This window comes from Erythrolamprus reginae, chromosome 5, assembly GCF_031021105.1.
Source record: "Erythrolamprus reginae isolate rEryReg1 chromosome 5, rEryReg1.hap1, whole genome shotgun sequence".
Classification (NCBI taxonomy): Eukaryota; Metazoa; Chordata; class Lepidosauria; order Squamata; family Dipsadidae; genus Erythrolamprus; species Erythrolamprus reginae.
Window position 1 is genome coordinate 15,133,533 of NC_091954.1, and position 22,580 is coordinate 15,156,112.

The 22,580-nt window shown below is 42.2% G+C and overlaps 1 protein-coding gene across 2 annotated transcripts in view; it reads right to left on the reverse strand.

Moving 5' to 3' along the window:
- Window positions 1-22,580, reverse strand: part of JMJD1C (jumonji domain containing 1C) — a 213,147-nt gene that overhangs the window by 32,039 nt on the left and 158,528 nt on the right. For both annotated transcript variants that reach the window (XM_070752116.1, XM_070752115.1), the window contains 6 exons: window positions 11,866-11,990; window positions 8,946-9,089; window positions 8,661-8,847; window positions 6,346-8,012; window positions 3,030-3,190; window positions 606-2,773 (listed from right to left, as the gene is read on the reverse strand). In XM_070752116.1, the coding sequence (XP_070608217.1) occupies window positions 606-2,773; window positions 3,030-3,190; window positions 6,346-8,012; window positions 8,661-8,847; window positions 8,946-9,089; window positions 11,866-11,990 (4,452 nt within the window). The remainder of the gene's footprint in view (window positions 1-605; window positions 2,774-3,029; window positions 3,191-6,345; window positions 8,013-8,660; window positions 8,848-8,945; window positions 9,090-11,865; window positions 11,991-22,580) is intronic.

Below are 22,580 nucleotides of genomic sequence, written 5' to 3' on the forward strand. Positions count from 1 at the left end.
TTGGTGGGACCCAGAGGAAGAGCCTTCTCTGTGGCGGCCCCGACCCTCTGGAACCAACTCCCCCCCAGAGATTAGAATTGCCCCCACCCTCCTTGCCTTTTGTAAGTTGCTTAAAACCCACCTCTGCCGCCAGGCATGGGGGAACTAAGATACACTTTCCCCCTAGGCCTTCACAATTTTATGTATGGTATGTTTGTATGTATGATTGGCTTTTATATAATGGGTTTTTAACTGTTTTTTAGTATTGGATTTTGTTGTACTGTTTTACTGCTGTTGTTAGCCGCCCCGAGTCTGCGGAGAGGGGCGGCATACAAATCCAATAAATAATAATAAAAATAATAATAATAACCCTTGTTTTATTGATCACATGTAATATTCTAATTTTCTGAGATGGTGGATTTAGGGGTTTTCATGAGCTGTACCCTATAATCATCACAATTGAACTATTTTGCCTTGCATGTAATGAGTCTCTCTCATATATAACGTTTCACATTTTAAGTTGCGTTACTGAAATAAACGAACTTTTGCATAATATTCTAATTTTTCAAGTTTTACCTGTAGCTCAGGACCATTTCCCCAACTTGTATATTCAAGTAGGTACTCACTGTTATTGTTGCCACTCTGTAACTTCAACTTGTTTTTTTCTTTGGCACCCCTGCTGAGAAGCCCATTGGGTTTTACATCTTCCTCTAGGTCTCCTTTCCTCCGTTGCAGATCGTTCTGTTTTTTTTTGTAGGTGGGCTTCGGCTGCCGCTTTGTCCTCTGCTCCGACTTGCTCTCACTCTCGTCAGAATCTCCACTTTCAGAGCCAGACTCGTATGTCCTTTTTGTTTTTCTCCTTGCATGTTTCTCTTCCTTCGCGAGCTTTTCCCCTGCCAATTTGATGTCTAGGCTGTTTTGCAAATCGTTTGACGTAGAAGCAATTAAGTTAACAGTACATGGCTTAATGATTTCTGAGACAGGGTTTTCCGAACTCTCCTTTTTGTTAGTGATTTTGTCTTCCTCCGAATGCCTCGTGAGCCAAGCTTTTTTTAATTTGGTGTGATAGTTTGCTTGGCTCATCTGGGAAATTTGCCCACCGCTCGGAGTATTTCCCTTGCTGATTGGACTTGAGTTGACAACACTATCCACAGAAACGGAGGGTGGATATATTAGGTTTTTCACCGTAGGAGATTCAGTATCATTGGTACTGTTGATTTTAAACTGAGCTGCAGCCAATGCTGCCTTGTGCTTTTTCAAGTGAACAAAATCTGATGGGCCCGAAAATCCGGTGATCACCTGGAGACTACTTTCTGTTTTGCTGCAAGCCACTGTAACAGGGGCTGTCAAGCTGACACTACATTCTTCTGTGTGTGTCACATCCTTATTTATGGGCCTAGAGGCAGTGCTGTCTACTGATGTGCAGGGTAACCCTGCCTTAGGCAGAGAATCTGTCACTTGTGAACTGCTTGTACCTGGTGCATCGCAAGTAGTCATTGATGTGACGACACCCGTGACAGTGCTGCACAACGCGGCTGTGGTTTGCACAACTGGACTAGGAACACCGCCTTGGGGAGCAGCTGGAAAACTCCTTTCGTAGCAGGCGTGAATCACATCTGGATTTATTTTTGACACGACGGTTCTCCCACTCTCTTTGGCTTCCACTGATTTAAGGCAAACTGTTTGATTTATTCCTTTTAATAGTTTAGTAACTTGCACTTTGGGAGCTGCCTGCACGACTGATACCGTATCATACTTTGACCTTGAAGGTGGGCGTACAATGACAGAAGCTGTGGCAGATGATGCTTTTCCGTGCGTTCTTTCCAGGCGCCAGTCTATTTTTTCACTATTTGAACAATTATTATTTTTCCATAGACCTGGAAGTTTCTGATCTGTGACGCTCTTGTAACTATTCTGTGTTTCCTTTGGCTCGGGTACTAAAGTTGGTGGCTTCTGCAACTCATGGACTTTATTACCCGTATTAACTGGCTGCACTGCAGTCAAGGTTGGAGGAGAAAGTCTACTGTAACTTCCTTCTTTCCTCTCCAAGTTGGGATGGACAGGGGGGTGAAACACAGGTGCCCTGTGCAAAGCAGGCATTGTTCGGAGTGAGCCAGAGGACGAAATCGTTAACTGAGTAGGGCTTCCGCTATTACTCCTAAAAGAATTTACTGAATGGGACGTCATTTGCTGTGAAAACTGATCTGTTCCCTTGCCCACTGAGCTTTCAGTTTCTGGCTGGTGCTTAATCAAAGGTGGAGGTTTGGAAAGGGATGACGTGAAAGAAGTGAGTGACTGAGTAGTAGCAGCAGCTGTTGTTGATGGGCAGGTATTCTGTTTATCAGCATATGTGCCTGCAATTTCCTTTGACAAGTATGCTCGTGGAGGTTCGTTCACCACACTATTAGACAAGGTGGTAAAATAATTACTCTGCGGCAAGCTCTGGGGTACCGAATGCTTCATTTTATAGAGTTCGGAATCTCTATCAGGTTTTCCTCCGTGGCTTTTGGGACTAGAGGATGATAAGGGCATTATTCTGGAGTAAGACTCCTTTTCGTTTTCATGGGCCTTCATTTTAGCTGTGAAAGGGGCAACCTCAATGCTTTCCTGCAGTATCCGTCTGTGTTCTTCTTTATACTTGCTTAGTCTCTCCCCTGCCTCTTGAAATGATCTTTGCAGAGGATCCACAAATTGTCTTTGCAAGTGGCCTTCCTTGGCAGCCTGGGCTCTGTTCTGTTCAAGATCAGATTTTGCTGAATGTAGGGATTCAAAAATCCCCTTCTTCTCCAGTTCACTGTACAGAAAATAAACAAATAAACACACGGCTTTATTTTAGTTTCAGATTAACAAACGACAGCAAAACAATTTGTCCTTATATAGTACTAACAACTTCCTCATTTATCTTAACACGTTTTATGGGTCAGACATGGGATGCACAAACACAATCAGTTTTGCAGCAAGACTCAAGGCTGTTATTTCTACAGCCTTATTTTTTTTTCCTTTCCAGAATCATCTCTCGATTTATGGATTTTAAAAAAATGCATGCTTACTCTTTATGGCGATTTGACAAGGGAGGACTAGAGTGGGATGTCAATTTGAGTGGCCGATGTGGCTCTGCACTAGACGGTCTTACAGGAATATGACTCAGCAATCCAAGACTATCAGACGAGGTCACAGGGGTGGGTTGATGTAACCAAGGACTAGGAGTATTCTGGAAAAACAATCATAGTTATCAGCAGGATTTAATAATTTCTGGGGAAAGTTCCAAGATAGATAAATATTCTGGTTTTATAATGGTTGAGTAAAAAATAATATAATTATGATCTAGAATTTTATTAATAATGCACCCACGCAAACAGAACAAGCAATATATTTAAAATGAAGGGTGACACCTTGAACTCCAAACAGAAAACACGTCATGGGAAAAAAGGTTCAATTTCCTTTCAATTTACTGTGTTTCACCTCTTACCTTCCATTTTTGAATGCCGTTCTTTCAGGTTTTCTTATACAGTGATACCTTGTATTACAAACGCCTCGTCATACAAACTTTTCGAGATACAAACCCGGGTTTTAAGATTTTTTTTGCCTCTTCTTACAAACTATTTTCTCCTTACAAACCCACCGCCGCCGCTGGGATGCCCTGCCTCCGGACTCCCGTTGCCAGCGAAGCACCTGTTTTTGCGCTGCTGGGATTCCCCTGAGGGGACTCCATGGGAAACCCCACCTCTGGACTTCAGTGAAATCGCAGCATCGCAAAAACACAGAGGTCCGGAGGTGGGGTTTCAAGGACTTCAGTGTTTTTGCGATGCTGCGATTTCACTGATGCTCCCCTCACTGGGAAACCCCACCTCTGGACTTCCGTTGCCAGCGAAGCGCTCATTTTCGCGATGCTGGGATTCTCCTGTTGGGATTCCCCTGCAGCATTGCAAAAACACACAAGTCCGGAGGTGGGGTTTCCCATGGAGGAGAGCCTCTGGAGAATCCCAGCAGCGCAAAAACAGGCGCTTTGGCTGGCAAAAGGGGTGAATTTTGGGCTTGCACGCATTAATCACTTTTCCATTGATTTCTATGGAAAACATTGTTTCATCTTACAAACTTTTCACCTTAAGAATCTCATCCCGGAACCAATTAAGTTTGTAAGACAAGGTATCACTGTATAATATAAAGAGAAGCAAAATATAAAGCAGTTGAAGTAGCAACAGAATTTTCAGCTGATGCGGCCAGTCACTTCCTCTCCACCCAATCTACCCCACAGGACAGTGTTATTGTGGCGAAAACTAGGAGGAAGTAGCATCAAGATTGTCACCTTGAACTCCCATTCAAGAGACAGAATATGCATTTAATAACAAAATCAAACATGAATGCAAAAAGATATTGCAGAATGAATGGGAGTATAAGATGTCTCTGCAACACTTCATATCAAATGTTCTTTCTTGGGCTGTAGGACAGCTGCAGATGGCAGCCACGTGGTTCTAGGAAAAGGCACGGCTACTTTGAGCAGCTGCAGACATCTGTTACATTCATTTCTCCATGCAGCAAGATACACCTTTTCTGTCTTCAAATCTGAAGGGCAGCACAAACTTAATTTCTACTTCCTGGTGAAAGACATGATATGCTTCTTATCTGCACTGACAACATTTCTAAAATTTGTTTGAGAAAGCAGACTGATCGCTACATCTTGTTAGTTTTAACCAAAAACCAATACAAAGAACTTAGCAGGATTTCAAATTCTATGATGGAAGTGATGGCTGCTGTGTATTCGGATATCTCTTTAAACTACAGAGAAGCTGACAATGGTGATTTAGGATAAAAGGTTAAAATAGTGATATAGCTGTTTACATTAACCAAAGCAATTTAACATGTTGACAAACATGCCCACTTTTTCTGTAGAAAGCATTTAAATAAATAAAAAAAAATTACAGTGGTACCTCTAGTTAATAACTTAATTCGTTCTGTGACCAGGTTCTTAAGTAGAAAAGTTTGTAAGTAGAAGCAATTTCCCCCATAGGAATCAATGTAAAAGCAAATAATGCGTGCAAACCCATTAGGAAAGAAAAAGAAAAGCTCGGAATTTGGATGGGAGGAGGAGGAAGAAGAAGAGGAGGACAGTCGCTGCCGAAGGAAGAAGGTGAGGTGAGAGGAATAAAAAAAATCCAAAACTTTAAGGCTTTTTTTTTTAAAAAAGAAGGACTCTGAGGCTGTGAGGAGGAGCATGCGCTTTCCATACACCTGGTGCGAGGCTGCCTCCCATACACTGCGCCAGAGAGAGAAACCCAGGTCGAATGTCAGGAAACTGGCCGGGCCTTCGTGCCACTCTCAAATTTCCTGGAAAATTTTTCTGGCCTCGGGTTCTTAAGTAGAAAATGGTTCTTAAGAGGAAAAAAAAATCTTGAACACCCGTTTCTTATCTAGAAAAGTTCTTAGGTAGAGGCGTTCAGAGGTGCCACTGTATAATCAAAATGGAATTGTTTAAAGCTAGTAACATTGGTAAATTTTTAAATAGCATGAACATTCTCTAATTCAGTGATTTTCAACCTTTTTTGAGCCATGGCACATTTTTTACATTTACAAAACCCTGGGGCACATTGAGAGGGGGGGGGGGGCAGCTAAAAAAAGTTTGGACAAAAAAAAATTCTCTCTCTTCCTCCCTTTCGCTCTATTTCTCTCTCCCTCCCTCTTTCTCTCCCTTCTTTTTTCTCTCTCTCTCCATCCCTCTTTCTTTCTCCCTTCCTTCCTTTCTTTGCTCTTTATCCCTCCCTCCCTCCCTGTCTTTCTCTCTCACACCTTCCCTTCCTCTCTTTCTCTCGCTCTCTCACTTTCTTTCTCTCTTTTGCTCTCTCTTGCTTTCTTTCTCTCTTGTTCTTTCTCTTTCTTTCTTTCTCTCTTTCTTTCTTGTTTTCTTTTTCTCTCTTGCTTTCTTTCTCTCTTGCTTTCTTTTTCTCTCTTGCTTTCTTTCTCTCTCTCTTGTTTTCTCTCTCTCTCTGAGCTTCGCGGCACACCTGACCATGTCTCACGGCACACTAGTGTGCTGTGGCACACTGGTTGAAAAACACTGCTCTAATTTACAGACCTTTTCCCCTTTTTAAAAAACGAATTTAAAATCTAATTCAGAAACTACTGTACCTCTTTACATCAACAGCACATCATTCTATTAACATGTACAAACAATAAGGTAGGACAATAGATGTAATTGTCTATTTCCGTAAACAAAACCTGTATAATAATTATTTAAATGTACCAGTTAGACAAGTTATGCCCACATCTTCCACTTAAAGTTTGGCTACATAAAACACTATATCCCCAAAACCCACCCCCCATATATTATTTCTCCAATGTATTGTTACTTTGGCGGTCAGTAAGACTTACTCTTCTCAAAAAAGTCTCGGTATTAACGGAGGTTTCCGAATGGACCCATTTAGATGATGGTATCCCAAGTCCTGTATAAGCGTGTGCTCCATTTGGATACTGCCAGATAATCGGATAAAGTCCCAAATGATTGTATGAAGTAGATGGGTGAGTTTGCCCCAGAAGATGTGGTGATTGATGCTGCAGCAGCTGTTGCTGATGATGTGCTAATGCCAAATGACTTAAACTGCTGGCGTGAGCAGTTTCTAGTCGTGGGTGACCTCCCAACAAAGAGGCTGTAGGCACTCCGGGTAACACTGCAGGGAGCAGGTGCTGATGGTGTATAGAGGGATGAGATACACTGCTAAGAGGATGAGAATTAACGGCAGACAACGGAGTTTGATTTGAGGATTCAGCTAATAAATGGGGCGTGCCAGTTAATGCAGAATGATGCGTGCTTGGATTTAAGGAAGTTCTATGGGAAGAGGAATGAGGTGGGTAATTGTGCTGATGCAAATAGGGTGTCATATGATTAGCTGCTGTTTCTTGACCAAGAAGAATGGGGTCTCTGTAAATTGTGAAATGTTCCTTTTTATCAACAGAAAGAGGATTTTTAGCAACTTCTAATGAACTAACTCTAGGTGGAATTGGATGGAAGATAGTCCTGGGCATATCGGGCTCCGTTTTAATTGCTGTCTTTGTTACTCCAATAACATGGCTGTTAAGGTAATTAACCTTGGGTTTCACAGTGTCAGGCGACCGGGCAGGCTTAAATTTAATTTCTGGGGAGGTGTTTGGCTTGATCTTAGAGTTCTCAACTTGTGGATTGGTTTTTGATTTCATAGCATCAGAGACTGCGGCTTGTTTACGAACCCTTCCTTCTTCTGCTAGAGATATTACAGTTAAAGGTGGCGCAGAACCGCAGTGGATGTTTTCAAAGTTTAAATGTTCATTTGCCGATATATTTTTCCCGATGTTCGACTGCATCAGTTCCATTTTATTGGCATTATTAATCCAGTTCTCAATAGTTTCTGATTTTTTTACTTCCAGAATGTTGGCGTTTGTAAACGGGTGTTTAGAATCACTGATAAGAGATGCTGTTTCCTGACCAGTTTGTAAACTAAAACTATTTGATAAGTTTTCCTGAGTCTGGTGAACCGAACTGGTTTCAGCATTTGTGTCAATATAACTTTTTGGTGTGTGACAATTGGTTACAAATTGTTCATCGGGTAGGCGCTCTCTGGGATGCTTATTTTCTATTCTGCACTCTTGAATGCAGCTGTCACTATCACTATGGTCATAGACCGCTGGCAATTCAGCTCGATGGAGTGAAATTTCTTGAAATTCCAATCCAGTTGATTCTGGTCTTTCTATTTGTTGTTTTTTATTATCTTCCTGTACTTCATGCCAGAGAGACTGGTTGCCGATTAGGTTCTCGTCTTCTACCACATCACTCTGGGATTTTCCTTCTTTCCCATTTATCTTTACATTTTGGCTTTTCAATTCAGTATCTGAATTTTGCTCCGAGGAAGAATCTGTCAATCTCTTGTTTGAATTCTCAGAGTCACTACTTTCTGAACTGTCTGAAGTATTGTCTGTACGCTGTCTCTTCGCACTATTTTTTTCCCCATCTTCTTCTGGTTTTCTTCTTTTAAAGATAAATGGTTTATTTTTACTTTTGGAATTTTCTAGAAAAAGGAAAAAAAAACCCATTAAAATTGTTTCTGGAAGAAACATTCTGCATTCCACAGTCTGCATTGGTTGCTGATCAATTTCCGGTCACAATTCAAAGTGTTGGTCATCACCTATGAAGCCCTCCATGGCACCGGACTAGGGTATCTACGAGGCCGCCTTCTGCCGCACGAATCCCAGCGACCAGTTAGGTCCCACAGAGTGGGTCTTCTCCGGGTCCCGTCAACAAAACAATGTCATTTGGCGGGGCCCAGGGGAAGAGCCTTCTCTGTGGCGGCCCCGACCCTCTGGAACCAACTCCCCCCAGATATCAGAATTGTCCCCACCCTCCTCGCCTTTCGTAAGCTCCTAAAAACCCATCTCTGCTGTCAGGTATGGGGGAACTGAGATATTCTCTCCCCCTAAGCCTTTACAATTTATGCATGGTATGCTTGTTTGTATGTATGTTTGGTTTTACAAATAAGGGGTTTTTAAAAGATATTTTTAGGATTGGATTTACATGCTGTTTTTGTTGCTGTTGTTAGCCGCCCCGAGTCTGCGGAGAGGGGCGGCATACAAATCCAATAAATAAATAAATAAATAAATAAATAAATAAATAAATAAATAAAAATAAATAATTATCCTTATAAAATTATTATTTTTACCTCCATAGCTTATACAGTCATATTTTTCTTCTTTAGTCTTCTCTTCCTCTGGTATGCTACTATCGGAACCTTTCCTTTTATTTGGACGAGCGTTTCGTTGCAACTGCGGTAAATTTTGTTTCGGTGCTGCATTTTGAGAATTCATTGCTGGCCTCGGGCTATTTGCTTGAGCTCGGGTATAATGGCCCTAAAATAGATAAGTATATTGACACATTTACAAATCATTACTAAAATACATATAGACATAAAAATGAACAATATAATTTGAAAATCAAATATATCTACGTGAGCTGTGTTGCTGTTCTGACTGGAACGAGATCTGCGTCGCGACGTAATGCCTATGTTTTCACCTTTCAGCAAAGAATGAACAACGTCATCTAAAAAGGTCATCTGAACCATAGATGGATCAACATTTTGTGGCTCTAATACCTGTTTTATTAGAGGAAAAATGTAGTCATTTTCTATTTATATAATAATAATAATAATAATAATAATAATAATAATAATAATAATCTTTTTGCAGGAGCTGAGTATGTGATCGATTGTTTCATCTGTTTCTTTACAGAGTGCAGACTCTGGAAAGAAACAGATGAAACAATCGATCACATACTCAGCTGCTGCAAAAAGATCGCGCAGACTGACTACAAGCATAGACATGATGCTGTGGCACAGATGATCCACTGGAACTTGTGCCGGAACTACCATTTCCCAGTGGCAAAGAACTGGTGGGATCATAAGCCCGAAAAAGTGGTCGAAAATGAGCAAGCAAAACTACTGTGGGACTTCTGACTTCAGACTGACCGAATTCTGAAGCATAACACACCAGACATTGTGATCGTGGAGAAAAAGAAAGTATGGATCATTGACATCGCAATCCCAGGAGACAGCAGAATTGAGGAGAAGCAGCTAGAGAAATTAGTGAAATAGGAAGATCTAAAAATCGAACTGCAACGACTCTGGCATAAGCCAGTGAAAGTGGTCCCAGTGGTACTTGGCACACTGGGCGCAGTGCCAAAGGATCTCAGCGGACATTTGAAAACCATCGGAATTGACAAAATCTCCATCTGTCAATTACAAAAGGCCGCTTTACTGGGATCGGCAAACATAATTCGCCGCTACATCACGCAGTCCTAGGTGCTTGGGAAGCGCCCGACTGGTGATGAAATACGAAATCCAGCATAGTGATCTCGTTTGCTGTGTTGTACTGACATAATAATAATAATAATAATAATAATAATAATAATAATAATAATAATAATAATAATATATTAGATTTGTATGCCACCCCTCTCCGAAGATGATCAATTGGAAATTCAAATTCAATTTAACAGGGCAGTTTTAAAGGAATAACATTCATTAAAAATATATGAAAATGGCATATTTTCTTTTAAATCTATCTGGGATCTGCCAAGATTTCACCTTTTGTCCTAAATGAGAAAAATCTTGTACAGGTGGTTCTCAGACCAAGAATTCCAATGCTAAGCATTGTGGCTGCCACCACATCACTTAGCACACAAATGTTCTGGCAGTTAAAGGAGGACTTCATGAAATCCTGGCTTCCTGCTGACTTTCCCACTAACTTTGCTGTGAAAAGCCACCAGGGAATGTCAGAAATCTCAAATCACATGACTAGGGCTTGCTGCAAAACATCATGGCATCGGACCAGAATAGAGTGGGCCTTCTCCGGGTCCTGTGAACTAAACAATGTCGTTTGGCGTGCCCCAGGGGAAGAGCCTTCTCTGTGGCGGCCCCGACCCTCTGGAACCAGCTCCTCACAGAGATTAGAACTGCCCCCACCCACCTTGCCTTTCGTAAACTCCTCAAAACCCACCTTTGTCGTCAGGCATGGGGGAACCGAGATATCTCCCCGGGCCTATACAATTTATGTATGGTATGTCTTTACGCATGTATGCTTAATAATGGGGTTTTTAAAATATTTTAAATTGTAAATTTCGTAGATTTTCACGGGTATATGTATGTAGATTGTTCTGAGTTCGGGTTTTGCCCCGTGTAATATTTTGAGTGTCTATGCGACGTTTCGGTGAAATCACATTCACCATCATCAGGCTGAAGTTTCAAGCTTCGTGCTGTTGTAAATATGGATATTCCATATTTACAACAGCACGAAGCTTGAAACTTCAGCCTGATTATGGTGAATGTGATTTCACCGAAAAATCAAATTGGGCAACATCCAGATCGCAATTCTATGACTGAGGGAATAGTACAATGGCTGTAACTCCAAGGATCTATCCTATGTTACTCTCTTTCAGCACCACCATAACTCTGAACGGTTGCTGACTATATGTTCATAATCTGAATCAAATAAAACTAAGGTATAAAGTCAGAAAGTGAAATGTTTTTGGTTTAAATCAGAAAGGGGAAAATTCTTCATTTCTTAAATTTGCTTCAAAAACTCAAATTAAAAAAACAAAAAAGAATAAGGAAAAAGAAATTGAACAAAAAAATATAGACATTCCTCATAGATACAGAACTTCTCTCAGTTTTTGAACAATCTTAAATCTTGACTCCTTTGAGTAATGGTGAACAATATTTCTATTACATTGATGGAAAGCCAGTTCAAAAGCAAACATACCCAAATACATATTGTCTATCCATTATTGAAAATATTTTTACTTAATCACATGATTGATTGATTGTTCTATAATTCTTTATATAATTATTAATCCCAAAATTTTGGCATATGCTTCAAAATATCCTCCGACTCTTTAAGACATATTAGTTTTGCCAAATTATACTAGTACATATATGGCTATTAAACACTATCACAAGGAAAAGTGTTCCCTCAATTATTTTGAATTCAGTATAATTAAACTGCCAATCAATCCTTTTAAACATTCTCTGAGGTGTCCACGATCCATAATCATAGTGACAAAACTTTTGTTGGCAATCTTTTTTTGGATTATACTTGGAGAATATCAAGGACTGGTTATAAGAATTCTTCAATTTACTTTTGTTCCAAGAATTGTTTATATTTAATCATTTAATAGAACTCCAGTTTATTACCAATTAATATTACAATTAAAATAATTTTGTAGTCATTTTCATCTTAAGCTATTAAACATTCTTTTTAAAACAGAGTCTGTACGAAATCAATCTAAAGTCAATTATGTCATACACTCATATTTAGTTTCAGCGCTGATGCAATTTTAAAGAACAATTCTGGTAGAGAAAAAATAATAATTACCTGATCATTCATAACAATCATAGTGCGACTGAACAGATCATGATGAGTAATTATACCAGTGAACCACTGGGTGGCAGAGTCCTGTCTATATACTCTCACCCTATAGCCGTTTAAAGAATAAGGACCTTCAAAAAATGAAAATAACATTTGAGGATTATTGAAATAATATTTCAAGAGTTTAATTTTAGAAATGCATGCAGTAAAGGTTAAACTATATTGTAAACCCCCCCACAAATAATGAAAAATCAATGTCCATCATGCTTTTTAAAGCTTGCCATTTATTTTTGAATTCAGTGCTGATATTTACTGATATTGATAAACTATGGCAGATATGTATAACTGCTAAGTTTCCGGGTGGGTGGGTGACTATAAATCTTTGCAAACCATGATTCCAGTGGGTGTGTGAAATGCACTCCAATGGGTGTGGGAAATGAACTCATATGTTAAGTACAAGATACTGAATAGAAAAGCAAGCCTAATTTTATGAACAGAAGCTGTCCAACATACTGTATGTTACTAAAAACATATGCCTTTCACATAGAAAGAATTTAGTCCCTGAAGTCTGGGTTTACACAGCTGCCAAGATTCCCTCAAAATCAATTGCAGATATTTTTTTTACCTTCAGCAGGCTGTTACTTTTCACTGTAAATGTGCTGTTAACAATACAGTGGTACCTCTACTTAAGAACGCCTTTACTTAAGAACCTAAGACCTAGTATTCAAGGGTTTTTTGCCTCTACTTAAGAACCATTTTCTACTTAAGAACCCGAGCCTGGAAAAATTTCCCAGGAAATTTGAGAGCAGCACAAAGGCCTGGCCGGTTTCCTGCCATTCCCCCTTTAATCCCGGCCATCTCGGGCTTTTCTGGGCTACCAGAGGAGCCTTTCGGTGGTGCTTAAGGAGGCTTTGGCAGTCCAGAGCGAACGAAGCATTTCCCTTTCTCTGGGCGCTTGGAGAGGGAATAAACCACTTTGCTGTGGTGACTCCCTCGCGCTGCCTCCCACACACCCGGCGTAAGGTTGCCTCCCGGAACATCTGGGTGCAGAAAGGCAAAAGGGAGCGCTTCACCCTGGCTGGATCAACTCGGTTTCAGCCAAACCGAGGAGTCACCACAGTGAAGGAAAAGCACTGGCTACAAAGCGAGCAAGCAAGAAAAGAGGGCAGCCCTTCAGCATGGGAAGGAAGGGGAAGCAGGTAGCAGTATTCTTTTATATCGACTATCCTTCTACAGTATCATCCTTATTTATTGTAAACGAGTTCATTAAACTGCTTCCATGTGACGCATTATTCTTAATTAATTTTTTAAAAAATCCAATCTTTAGGTTATTTTGGTATTTTTACATCTATCCAGGGTACCAATAAATTTAGCAATGGCTAATGAGTGGTATATAAGCCCGGAGCCCTATTTTGTCAATACAGAATCACTTACCTGAAAGTTTGTATCCAAGGAGTCTACTTGTTTCTTAACGCATCTTCACTTTTTAATTTATTAAGATTTACGTTAATGAAATAATTAATAATCTACCCAGATTCAGAAAAATAATAAAAACCATTTAGAAACCATTACAATCAAATATAACACATATCATAAATATTTACATATATCCAACATAACTACATCAGAGTTTGTTCAAAAATACTGAATGTTACTATACTGTTTTTTATACAATTATTTGCGATATAATCTTACAGACAGATAAATTAATTAGTTTAGCGTATACTCTAAGGATTTTTCTCCATTTGGTAGTACTTTTGTGGACTATCCAATGGATGGCTTGAAGACTACGCTGATATTCTATATGCCTAGGGATTATGTGGTACAATGTATTGTTTAAAGTATTAGCAGTATCAGCACAGGGAGAGTTGAAAAACAGAGCAATCTCAAAATCAGGAGATCCAAACCATTGTTTCGTTGCTTTTCTTATTGCAAATGTTCCCTTCAAGTCAAGCTTAACTTCTGTCATTTCATAGACACTTTTTCTTTTAGTTTTCTTGGAAGGAGTTTGCCATTGTCTTCTACGTTTTTGCTCAATTTAATATAGGTGATAGCCTTGGTAGTCTATAGTACTCTGACACTGCTTAATATCGGAGCCTCAAAAAATGTTCAGCTAGGAGCTACACCAAGGCTCTTGATACATACATATTTCATTTCCAGCCAGTTATTACAGAACATGATATCTGCAAGAACCCAGAAAACAAACCAAAATAGAAAAGGGATAGTTTATCAGCAAAAAGAAAACAACATATGCTAAAGGCACAATGCAAAAAAGTCAAGATTCCACATTACCTTAGATTACCAGACTCAGTGGGGAGAAGGGGGTGTCCATTACTCCTGAATGTCTGTTAAATTACAAATGATGTCATTTGTGGTAATGTATATAATCTGGGTTAATTATGTCATTACACAAATGACCTGACATTGTGAATGATGCAAAATTAACTGCCAGGTCAGGAGTTTTTGGCATGTAATAGATTTATTTTCCTGGTCAATGGGACTGAAATCTGGCTTGTTATATTTGAAGTTCATTAAACCAGGACCTTAAAATTGAGGACTCACTGTTATTATAACAGTGTTTAAGCATTGCTTTCCTGAAATTAAGTGTCTGGAGAACTAAGGCAAATGTTCTCTATAAATTAATGTGTGATACAGAGGTTGCACACATTAATTAGCACTGCTCCTTTAAATTTGTCGATTTCAAGTTCAAGTAAACATTTGTTGCATGCAGATTCTGCCTGAATATTTTCCCCTTATTGATCTTTCCTACATAAATTATAGAAACATAGAAACATAGACGTCTGACGGCAGAAAAAGACCTCATGGTCCATCTAGTCTGCCCTTATACTATTTTCTGTATTTTATCTTAGGATGGATATATGTTTATCCCAGGCATGGTTAAATTCAGTTACTGTGGATTTATCTACCACGTCTGCTGGAGGTTTGTTCCAAGGATCTACTACTCTTTCAGTAAAATAATATTTTCTCATGTTGCTTTTGATCTTTCCCGCAACTAACTTCAGATTGTGTCCCCTTGTCCTTGTGTTCACTTTCCTATTAAAAACACTTCCCTCCTGGACCTTATTTAACCCTTTAATATATTTAAAGGTTTCGATCATGTCCCCCCTTTTCCTTCTGTCCTCCAGACTATACAGATTGAGTTCATGAAGTCTTTCCTGATACGTTTTATGCTTAAGACCTTCCACCATTCTTGTAGCCCGTCTTTGGACCCGTTCAATTTTGTCAATATCTTTTTGTAGGTGAGGTCTCCAGAACTGAACACAGTATTCCAAATGTGGTCTCACCAGCATTCTATATAGTGGGATCATAATCTCCCTCTTCCTGCTTGTTATACCTCTAGCTATGCAGCCAAGCATCCTACTTGCTTTCCCTACCGCCTGACTTATATTTATATTGAGTTATATAATATATGACTTATATTTACTTATAATAAACATTATAAGTAATGTTTCTTTTGTTGCTGTGATCTACCTTGTCAGTTTCTGCTCCTATGTTTCTTCTCAAGTTTTAAAAATCTAATTATAAAACAAAATACTCTTTAAAAAAAAAAAAAGCATTCCCGGTTCTTTAAGTATACGTTTTGCAAGACCATTTGGTAGCTGCAGATTGTCTGGTAGGGCTATGCAAAGTGTTTGATTCAAAATGTTGTGACCTTAATTCACCCCACTTTGAGCTCACTGCAATCTGCCTCATTCTTACTGCCAGTATTTTAGAAGCATAAAACAGACCTACTTCAGGCAGAAAGCACTTCTGATATGCACACGGAACAAGCGTTTCAAACTGAAAAGAAAGTATTTTAAACCTAAAACAGACGAAATATTGTTTTCCCTTTAATGTGTGTCCAAAATTTAAAGGATTTGTTTTCTGTTGCATTCTCCTATTATATTACAAAGCAAAACCACGAATGCATGGGGTGATAAAGGTTCTGCCTTTGAGCAAGCTTCTCACAGGACCTGAGATTATTTAGAGATGATACAGGGTAACTGTCCCCAAAATCACTCAGATGGCTTTGTCTGTTAGAAACATAGAAACATAGAAGACTGACGGCAGAAAAAGACCTCATGGTCCATCTAGTCTGCCCTTATATTATGTCCTGTATTTTATCTTAGGATGGATATATGTTTATCCCAGGCATGCTTAAATTCAGTTACTGTGGATTTACCAACTACGTCTGCTGGAAGTTTGTTCCAAGGATCTACTACTCTTTCAGTGAAATAATATTTTCTCACGTTGCTTTTGATCTTTCCCCCAACTATCTTCAGATTGTGTCCCCTTGTTCTTGTGTTCACTTTCCTATTAAAAACACTTCCCTCCTGGACCTTATTTAACCCTTTAACATATTTAAATGTTTCCATCATGTCCCCCCCTTTTCCTTCTGTCCTCCAGACTATACAGATTGAGTTCATGAAGTCTTTCCTGATAGGTTTTATGCTTAAGACCTTCCACCATTCTTGTAGCCCGTCTTTGGACCCGTTCAATTTTGTCAATATCTTTTTGTAGGTGAGGTCTCCAGAACTGAACACAGTACTCCAAATGTGGCCTCACCAGCGCTCTATATAAGGGGATCACAATCTCCCTCTTCCTGCTTGTTATACCTCTAGCTATGCAGCCAAGCATCCTACTTGCTTTTCCTACTGCCCGACTACACTGCTCACCCATTTTGAGACTGTCAGGAGGATTAGAATCTGATCTTACTGCCTCATGTCCTCCACCTTAACCATTACAATTTACTGGTTCTCAATGTTTTTTTAAAAAATGTATGCACCTTTCTCTCTTTTATTTAAATATAGCGCAAATTTGGTGGGCAACTTAGAAAACCAAACTACTACTAATGCATACAGGTAGTCCTCGATTTACAACAGTTCATTTAGTAACCGTTCAAAATTACAGTGGCACTGAAAAAATGTGACGTATGAAAATATTTCGCAGTTACAATCTTTATAGCGTCCCCATGATTATACAGTCAAAACTCAGATTCACTTAACAACTGTTATTTCACTGAATAACAAAAAATGTTGGCTCTATTTTGGTTGTAAGTCAAGGACTGCCTCTATTCAGCCTTCCTTCTTCACCACGTCAACTTTCTACTCTAAAATATTATTTGAAACAATTTTTACAATAGTATTACTTAGCAAAAATGGTATCATTAACCAGATGGAGTGGGATCCTTTAAGATGCACTTGACCATTTGAAAATACTATACATTCGGATAGGAAGTAACAGCTAATAGAATAGGCGTTGATTGCTTACCTGAACGCCTCTTCTCGTACGGTGAGCGGGTACAGCAGTCACATGGGTTGCTCATGTCCAATCCGGTGGAACTGAGCCTAGTATTAAAAAAGCTTGCCGGATCCGCCCCTTCCCCAGAATTCGCGAATCCATAGACTAGGCTCAGTTGTGAAGCTCTGCAGTGTTCAACTCTCATTGTTAGAGGAAGAAGGATAGAGAAAGGTAAAGAAGACACATACAAGGGCGGGAAGTGACTGCTGTACCCGCTCACCGTACGAGAAGAGGCGTTCAGGTAAGCAATCAACGCCTATTCTCCGTACTGAAGGAGCGGGTCCAGCAGTCACATGGGACATACCCAATAGATGGTCCCTAGGGTGGGATTAGATTGCTATCGTGTGAGATAACGGATTGGAGTACCCTTCTGCCGAAGGCAGCGTCCGCTGAAGCGTAAGAATCAATCTTGTAGTGCCTGATGAAAGAATTTGGCGAAGCCCAAGTGGCTGCTTTGCAGACCTCCTCCAACGGGGCTTGAGTCGCCCAAGCGGCCGAGGTGGCTGCGCTCCTGGTGGAATGCGCTGTGATGTTCCTTGGAACTGAGAGGGAGGCCGACTCATAGGCCTTAGATATAGTCCCTCTGATCCAACGGCCTATTACTGTAGAAGACACTTTGGCCCCCATGACTCTGGGATGATAGGCTATAAAAAGTGCTTCTGACCTCCGAAAGGGTCCTGTGCGTTGGATATAGATTCTCAGCGCTCTGGTGAGATCCAGGGTGTGCCATCTAATCGCCAAGGGATGGTCTCGTTGGAGGCAGAAGGAAGGTAGGACAATATCCTGAGATCTGTGGAACATGGAACTAACCTTAGGTAAGAAGGTGGGGTCCAGTCGCAAGACTACCTTGTCCTGATGGAATTGACAAAGGTCCTGTCTGATTGAGAGGGCAGCCAGCTCCGAAATGCGTCGGGCAGAGGTAATAGCCACTAGGAATGCTACCTTAAAGGATAAGTACCTGAGGGACGCCGATTTTAGGGGTTCGTATGGTGCCTGCGTGAGGGAATGGAGAACCCGTGGCAAATCCCAGGATGGGTACCTGTGGACCTTGGACGGTCTGAGGTTGGCTATGCCCTTGAGGAATTCCTGAACTTCAGGGAAAGCTCGGAGAGGCTGTCTGCGGGGGCCCCCTAGGACAGATGAAATGGCAGCCAGGTGACGCCGGAGGGTACTGGTGGAAAGTCCTTTATGGAAGCCTTGCATAAGGAAGGAAATAATTCTGTGTATGGGGATGCACAGAGGGGAAAGACCTTCCTGTAGACACCACTGGTGAAACTTGGACCACGTGTGGTCGTATATTCGATTGGTCGAACCCCTTCTGGCCTTTAGAATGACCTCCACTGAGTCGGGGTCATGACCACGCAGTTCTAAGTCTCTCCTGATAACAGCCAGGCGGTGAGGTGGAACCACTCCGGGTCTGGATGGAAAGAGGCCCCCTGCCGCAGCATATCCCCCGAAACGGGGAGTCGCCAAGGGTCCTGGACGGACAGCTGCTGGAGATCCGCGAACCAGGGCCGGCGGGGCCAATGAGGGGCGATTAAGATTACTCGGGCCCTCTCGGTGAGGACCTTGTGAATCACGTCCGGGAGGATTGGAATTGGAGGAAATGCGTAGAGTAGGCCTGGAGGCCATGGACTCCGGAGGGCATTGATTGCTTCCGCTCCCGGGGATGGAAATCTGGAAAAGAAGCGAGGGAGTTGGGCGTTCGCATTGGTCGCGAAGAGATCCAGGATTGGTAGGCCGAATCTGAGGCTGATTTGATGGAACAGGTCTTGGTGGAGGTTCCACTCTCCTGGGTCTATCGTTGCTCGGGATAGCCAATCCGCCTGGACGTTGAGGCTCCCCGAGATGTGATCGGCTAGGAGCGACTGGAGATGTTTTTCCGCCCAGAGGCCCAACTTGAGGGCCTCCCTCATGAGAGCCTTGGATCTCGTGCCCCCCTGTCTGCAGATATGGCTTTTTGTGGCAATGTTGTCGGTGAGAATGAGAACGTGCCGGTTGGGAATGCGAGGAGAGAAATGCTTCAGAGCCAGGGAAACGGCTCTTAACTCTAGCCAATTGATTGGCCTGGAAGCTTCCCCTGGGGACCACGTGCCCTGGGCTATCATCCCCTGGGCGTGGGCGCCCCATCCCGATAGACTGGCATCTGTGGTGATGACAAATTGATCCGGGCACCTGAACGGGGATCCTCTGTCCATGGCCGGAGACTTCCACCACTTGAAGGATCTGCGAACACTTAGTGGGATGACAATGCGCCGATTTGAGTTGCTGTGCCCCGATCTCTGAAAAGGTAACAGGAGCCACTGGAGTTCCCTAGCATGAAGGCGAGCCCAGGGAATGATGCCTATGCATGACACCATCTTCCCCAAAAGGGAAGAGAGGGTTACTATGGATACTGAAGAATTAGATAAGATGTTAGAAATTAACTCCACTATACTGAGTTTTCTCTCGGGAGAGAGAAAAACCTGAGAGGATTCTGAATCAATAATGGATCCCAGGTGAGAAATGGATGTGGAAGGTTGGAGGTGACTTTTATCAAAGTTGATGGAAAAACCATGGTCCTGAAGGACTGACATGGTGACAGAAAGGTCAGTTTTCACTTTCTCTAGGGAGTTCCCATGGACCAAAATATCATCAAGATAACATAAAATGTGGATGGGAAACGCCCGGATATAGGCCGCCAGGGACCCCAAGAGCTTTGTAAAGACCCGAGGGGCCGAGGAAAGGCCAAATGGCATCGCCCTATACTGGAAGTGCCTGCCTTGAAAGGAAAAACGTAAAAATTTTCTGTGGCATTTGGCTATAGGAATGTGAAGGTAGGCCTCAGTGAGGTCTAAGGAGACCATGAAATCTCCCGTGTGAATGGCGGCCAAAATAGAAGATAAGGAGTGCATCTTAAACTTCCTATATTTGATGAATAGGTTTAGTTTCTTTAAATCCAAAATAGCTCTCCAACCTCCGGAGGACTTTGGAACCATAAATAGGATGGAGTAAAAACCTAGGCCCTTCTGACCGGAAGGGACCGGTTGAATGGCTCTGATGGACAATAGATGAGAAATGGCCTCCTCCATACGGTTACAATCTGAGGAGGACCTGGGAGAAGGGCAGGAAATAAAACGTTTAGGGGGAGGAGAAATAAATTCTAAAAGAAGGCCTGTTTGAACAGTGTCAATGACCCAAGGGTCCTTGGAGGTGAGACGCCAATTAGAGGCGAAATGGGCTAGGCGACCCCCTATGGGAATTGAGGAAAAATTACCATCTAGGTTTTTTTGAAGCCCTGATAGAGGACGCTCCCCTTTGGAAGCGAAACCCTCTGCCCCTGGAGTTCCTACCTTGGGAACGAAAGCGGGGGGAATACTGACCTGGAGATCTCTGATAGGAAGCCGCTTGATCTTGCTGGCGCCCTGGGCGACGAAAGGACTGCGTTTTGGTAGCCTTTTTTGTGGTTGGACCCAAAACTTTCTTCTTATCCGTGGTTTCCGTGAGGAGTGGATCCAGAAGATCACCGAAGAGAAGGTCGCGCTTTAAGGGACCCTGGGATAACTGCCACTTCTGGCGAACTCCCGCTTGCCAAGGGCGAATCCATAGGAGTCTTCTTGCCGTTGTAGAAGCTGCAATAGACTTAGCAGAAAATCTAGTAGATTGCAAGGTGGCATCAGCCACGTACTGGGCAGCTGCAAAGACCTTGTTGAAGTCTTGTTGACCTCTCAAGTCATCGGGAGGAATATGCTGTTGAAGTTGGCGAAGCCACAGCAGCATGGCTCTGGAGAAAAAGGAAGCCGCTGCAGAACTTTTAATGGCCCAGGAATCAGCGGTGAATCCTCTTTTGAGCATTTGCTCAATGCGCTTGTCCTCTGGGCGGAGGACTTCCTCCGCCTCGCCTGGCACAGCCGCTGCCGAGTGAAGGATCTTGACAGGTTCATCCGGTTTGGGAAAGGATAGAAGCTCTTCATAGGAAGAGGAAAGTTTGTACAACTTTCTGTCCTTGGTGGAGGGATTAAGGCCAGAGGCTGGAAATTCCCACTGTTTGAGTAAAGCATCTTTAAACAATTTAGGCATAGGAATTACCTCGTTATCCTCCTGTTCCTCTGTGAAGTAGGGTAAATTCTCCTCCGGGGGATCAGTGGAAGTGGAGGCTTGTTTCTCCTGGGCCGCTAATCCCGTAGAAATTCTAGCTTTGAGGAGGAGAGATTTGAATAATTGAGAAGGAAAAATAGTAATTGGAGAAGGAACCTTTATTTGGGATTCCTCATCATCTGATAAACCTTGAAAAGGATCCTCATCATCCTCCAAATCCTCATATTCGTCCTGGGAGGAATCTGAATCATCCTGAATAGGAGCCCTGACCGCTGGGGAAGAACCCAAGGGGCGGGAGGGACGAGAAGGAGGAGGAGGTAAGGGAAGCTCATTGATGGTGGAGAGTTTGGCATCAATGGCTTTGGACAACACAGCAAAAATAGATTGGAACTCAGGAGGTAAACTGGAAATATCAGCAGAAAAGGCAGAAGAATCCCTAAAGGCCTGGGATGATCCTGGCTGGGGGGAATCTTCAATAATATCTGGTTCCTCTGGACCTATGCCCCATAGGTTAGGTTGGGGTCTGTCTAGGTTTGGCTCATCCAGAGATAACACAGGGACCCCAGAAGGAGGTAGACTAGAAGCCTCTGGGGGGTCTTGACTACTGATTACTTGGGCCTGCACTTTCAAACGTTTTGCTGATTTGTCATGAATTTTTTGTAGGGCTAGGTCCCTTCTCTTCTCGGCCCTGGTGACCTTGGTCGAGGGGCGGGCCCCTGGAGAAGAGGAGGAAGAGGCCTGGGGGATACTAGTAATCTCATCGCCTGTAGGCCTGGCCTCTCTGGGACCTTTAGTTGTGCCTCTCTTGGGAAAGGTAGCCATAGTCTGACAATTAACAGAAGACAAGGCTGAGCCAATAACTGAATAATAAGGAGAAGAATTTCAAGGACTTCCCAAGAGGAATGGATCCTGCTTCGAGGCCTCGAAGCTGCTGAAACTTGAGGACAATCTGGGCAAACCCAGAGTTCGTGCCCCCAAATCCAGCGGGGCCAGCCTCCCTAAACTTTATAATTAAGTAAACCAAGGCACTCTGGTTGGAGGCTTAGCCGGTGGAGAATTTAGCCTGGGACCCCCAAGGCCCGCTCCGGGATCCACGCGGTGGACTGAGGCCTACGCGGCTGGCAGGAGGCCAACACGAGAGGCCTAGATTTAAAAAGGGCGCGAAGGCCTTCGCGCCGAAAAAATCGCTCCGAAGATTTCTTAAAGGGGAAGCGATCGACTAAGTCCAGGAGACTAGAAGGCGTCTCACTCCGCAGGAGGTATTTATTAAGCCCTTAAATATTTTGTATACAATAAATAATCAATAAATCAATAGATTAATACTTGCACCAGGACCTCCAGGC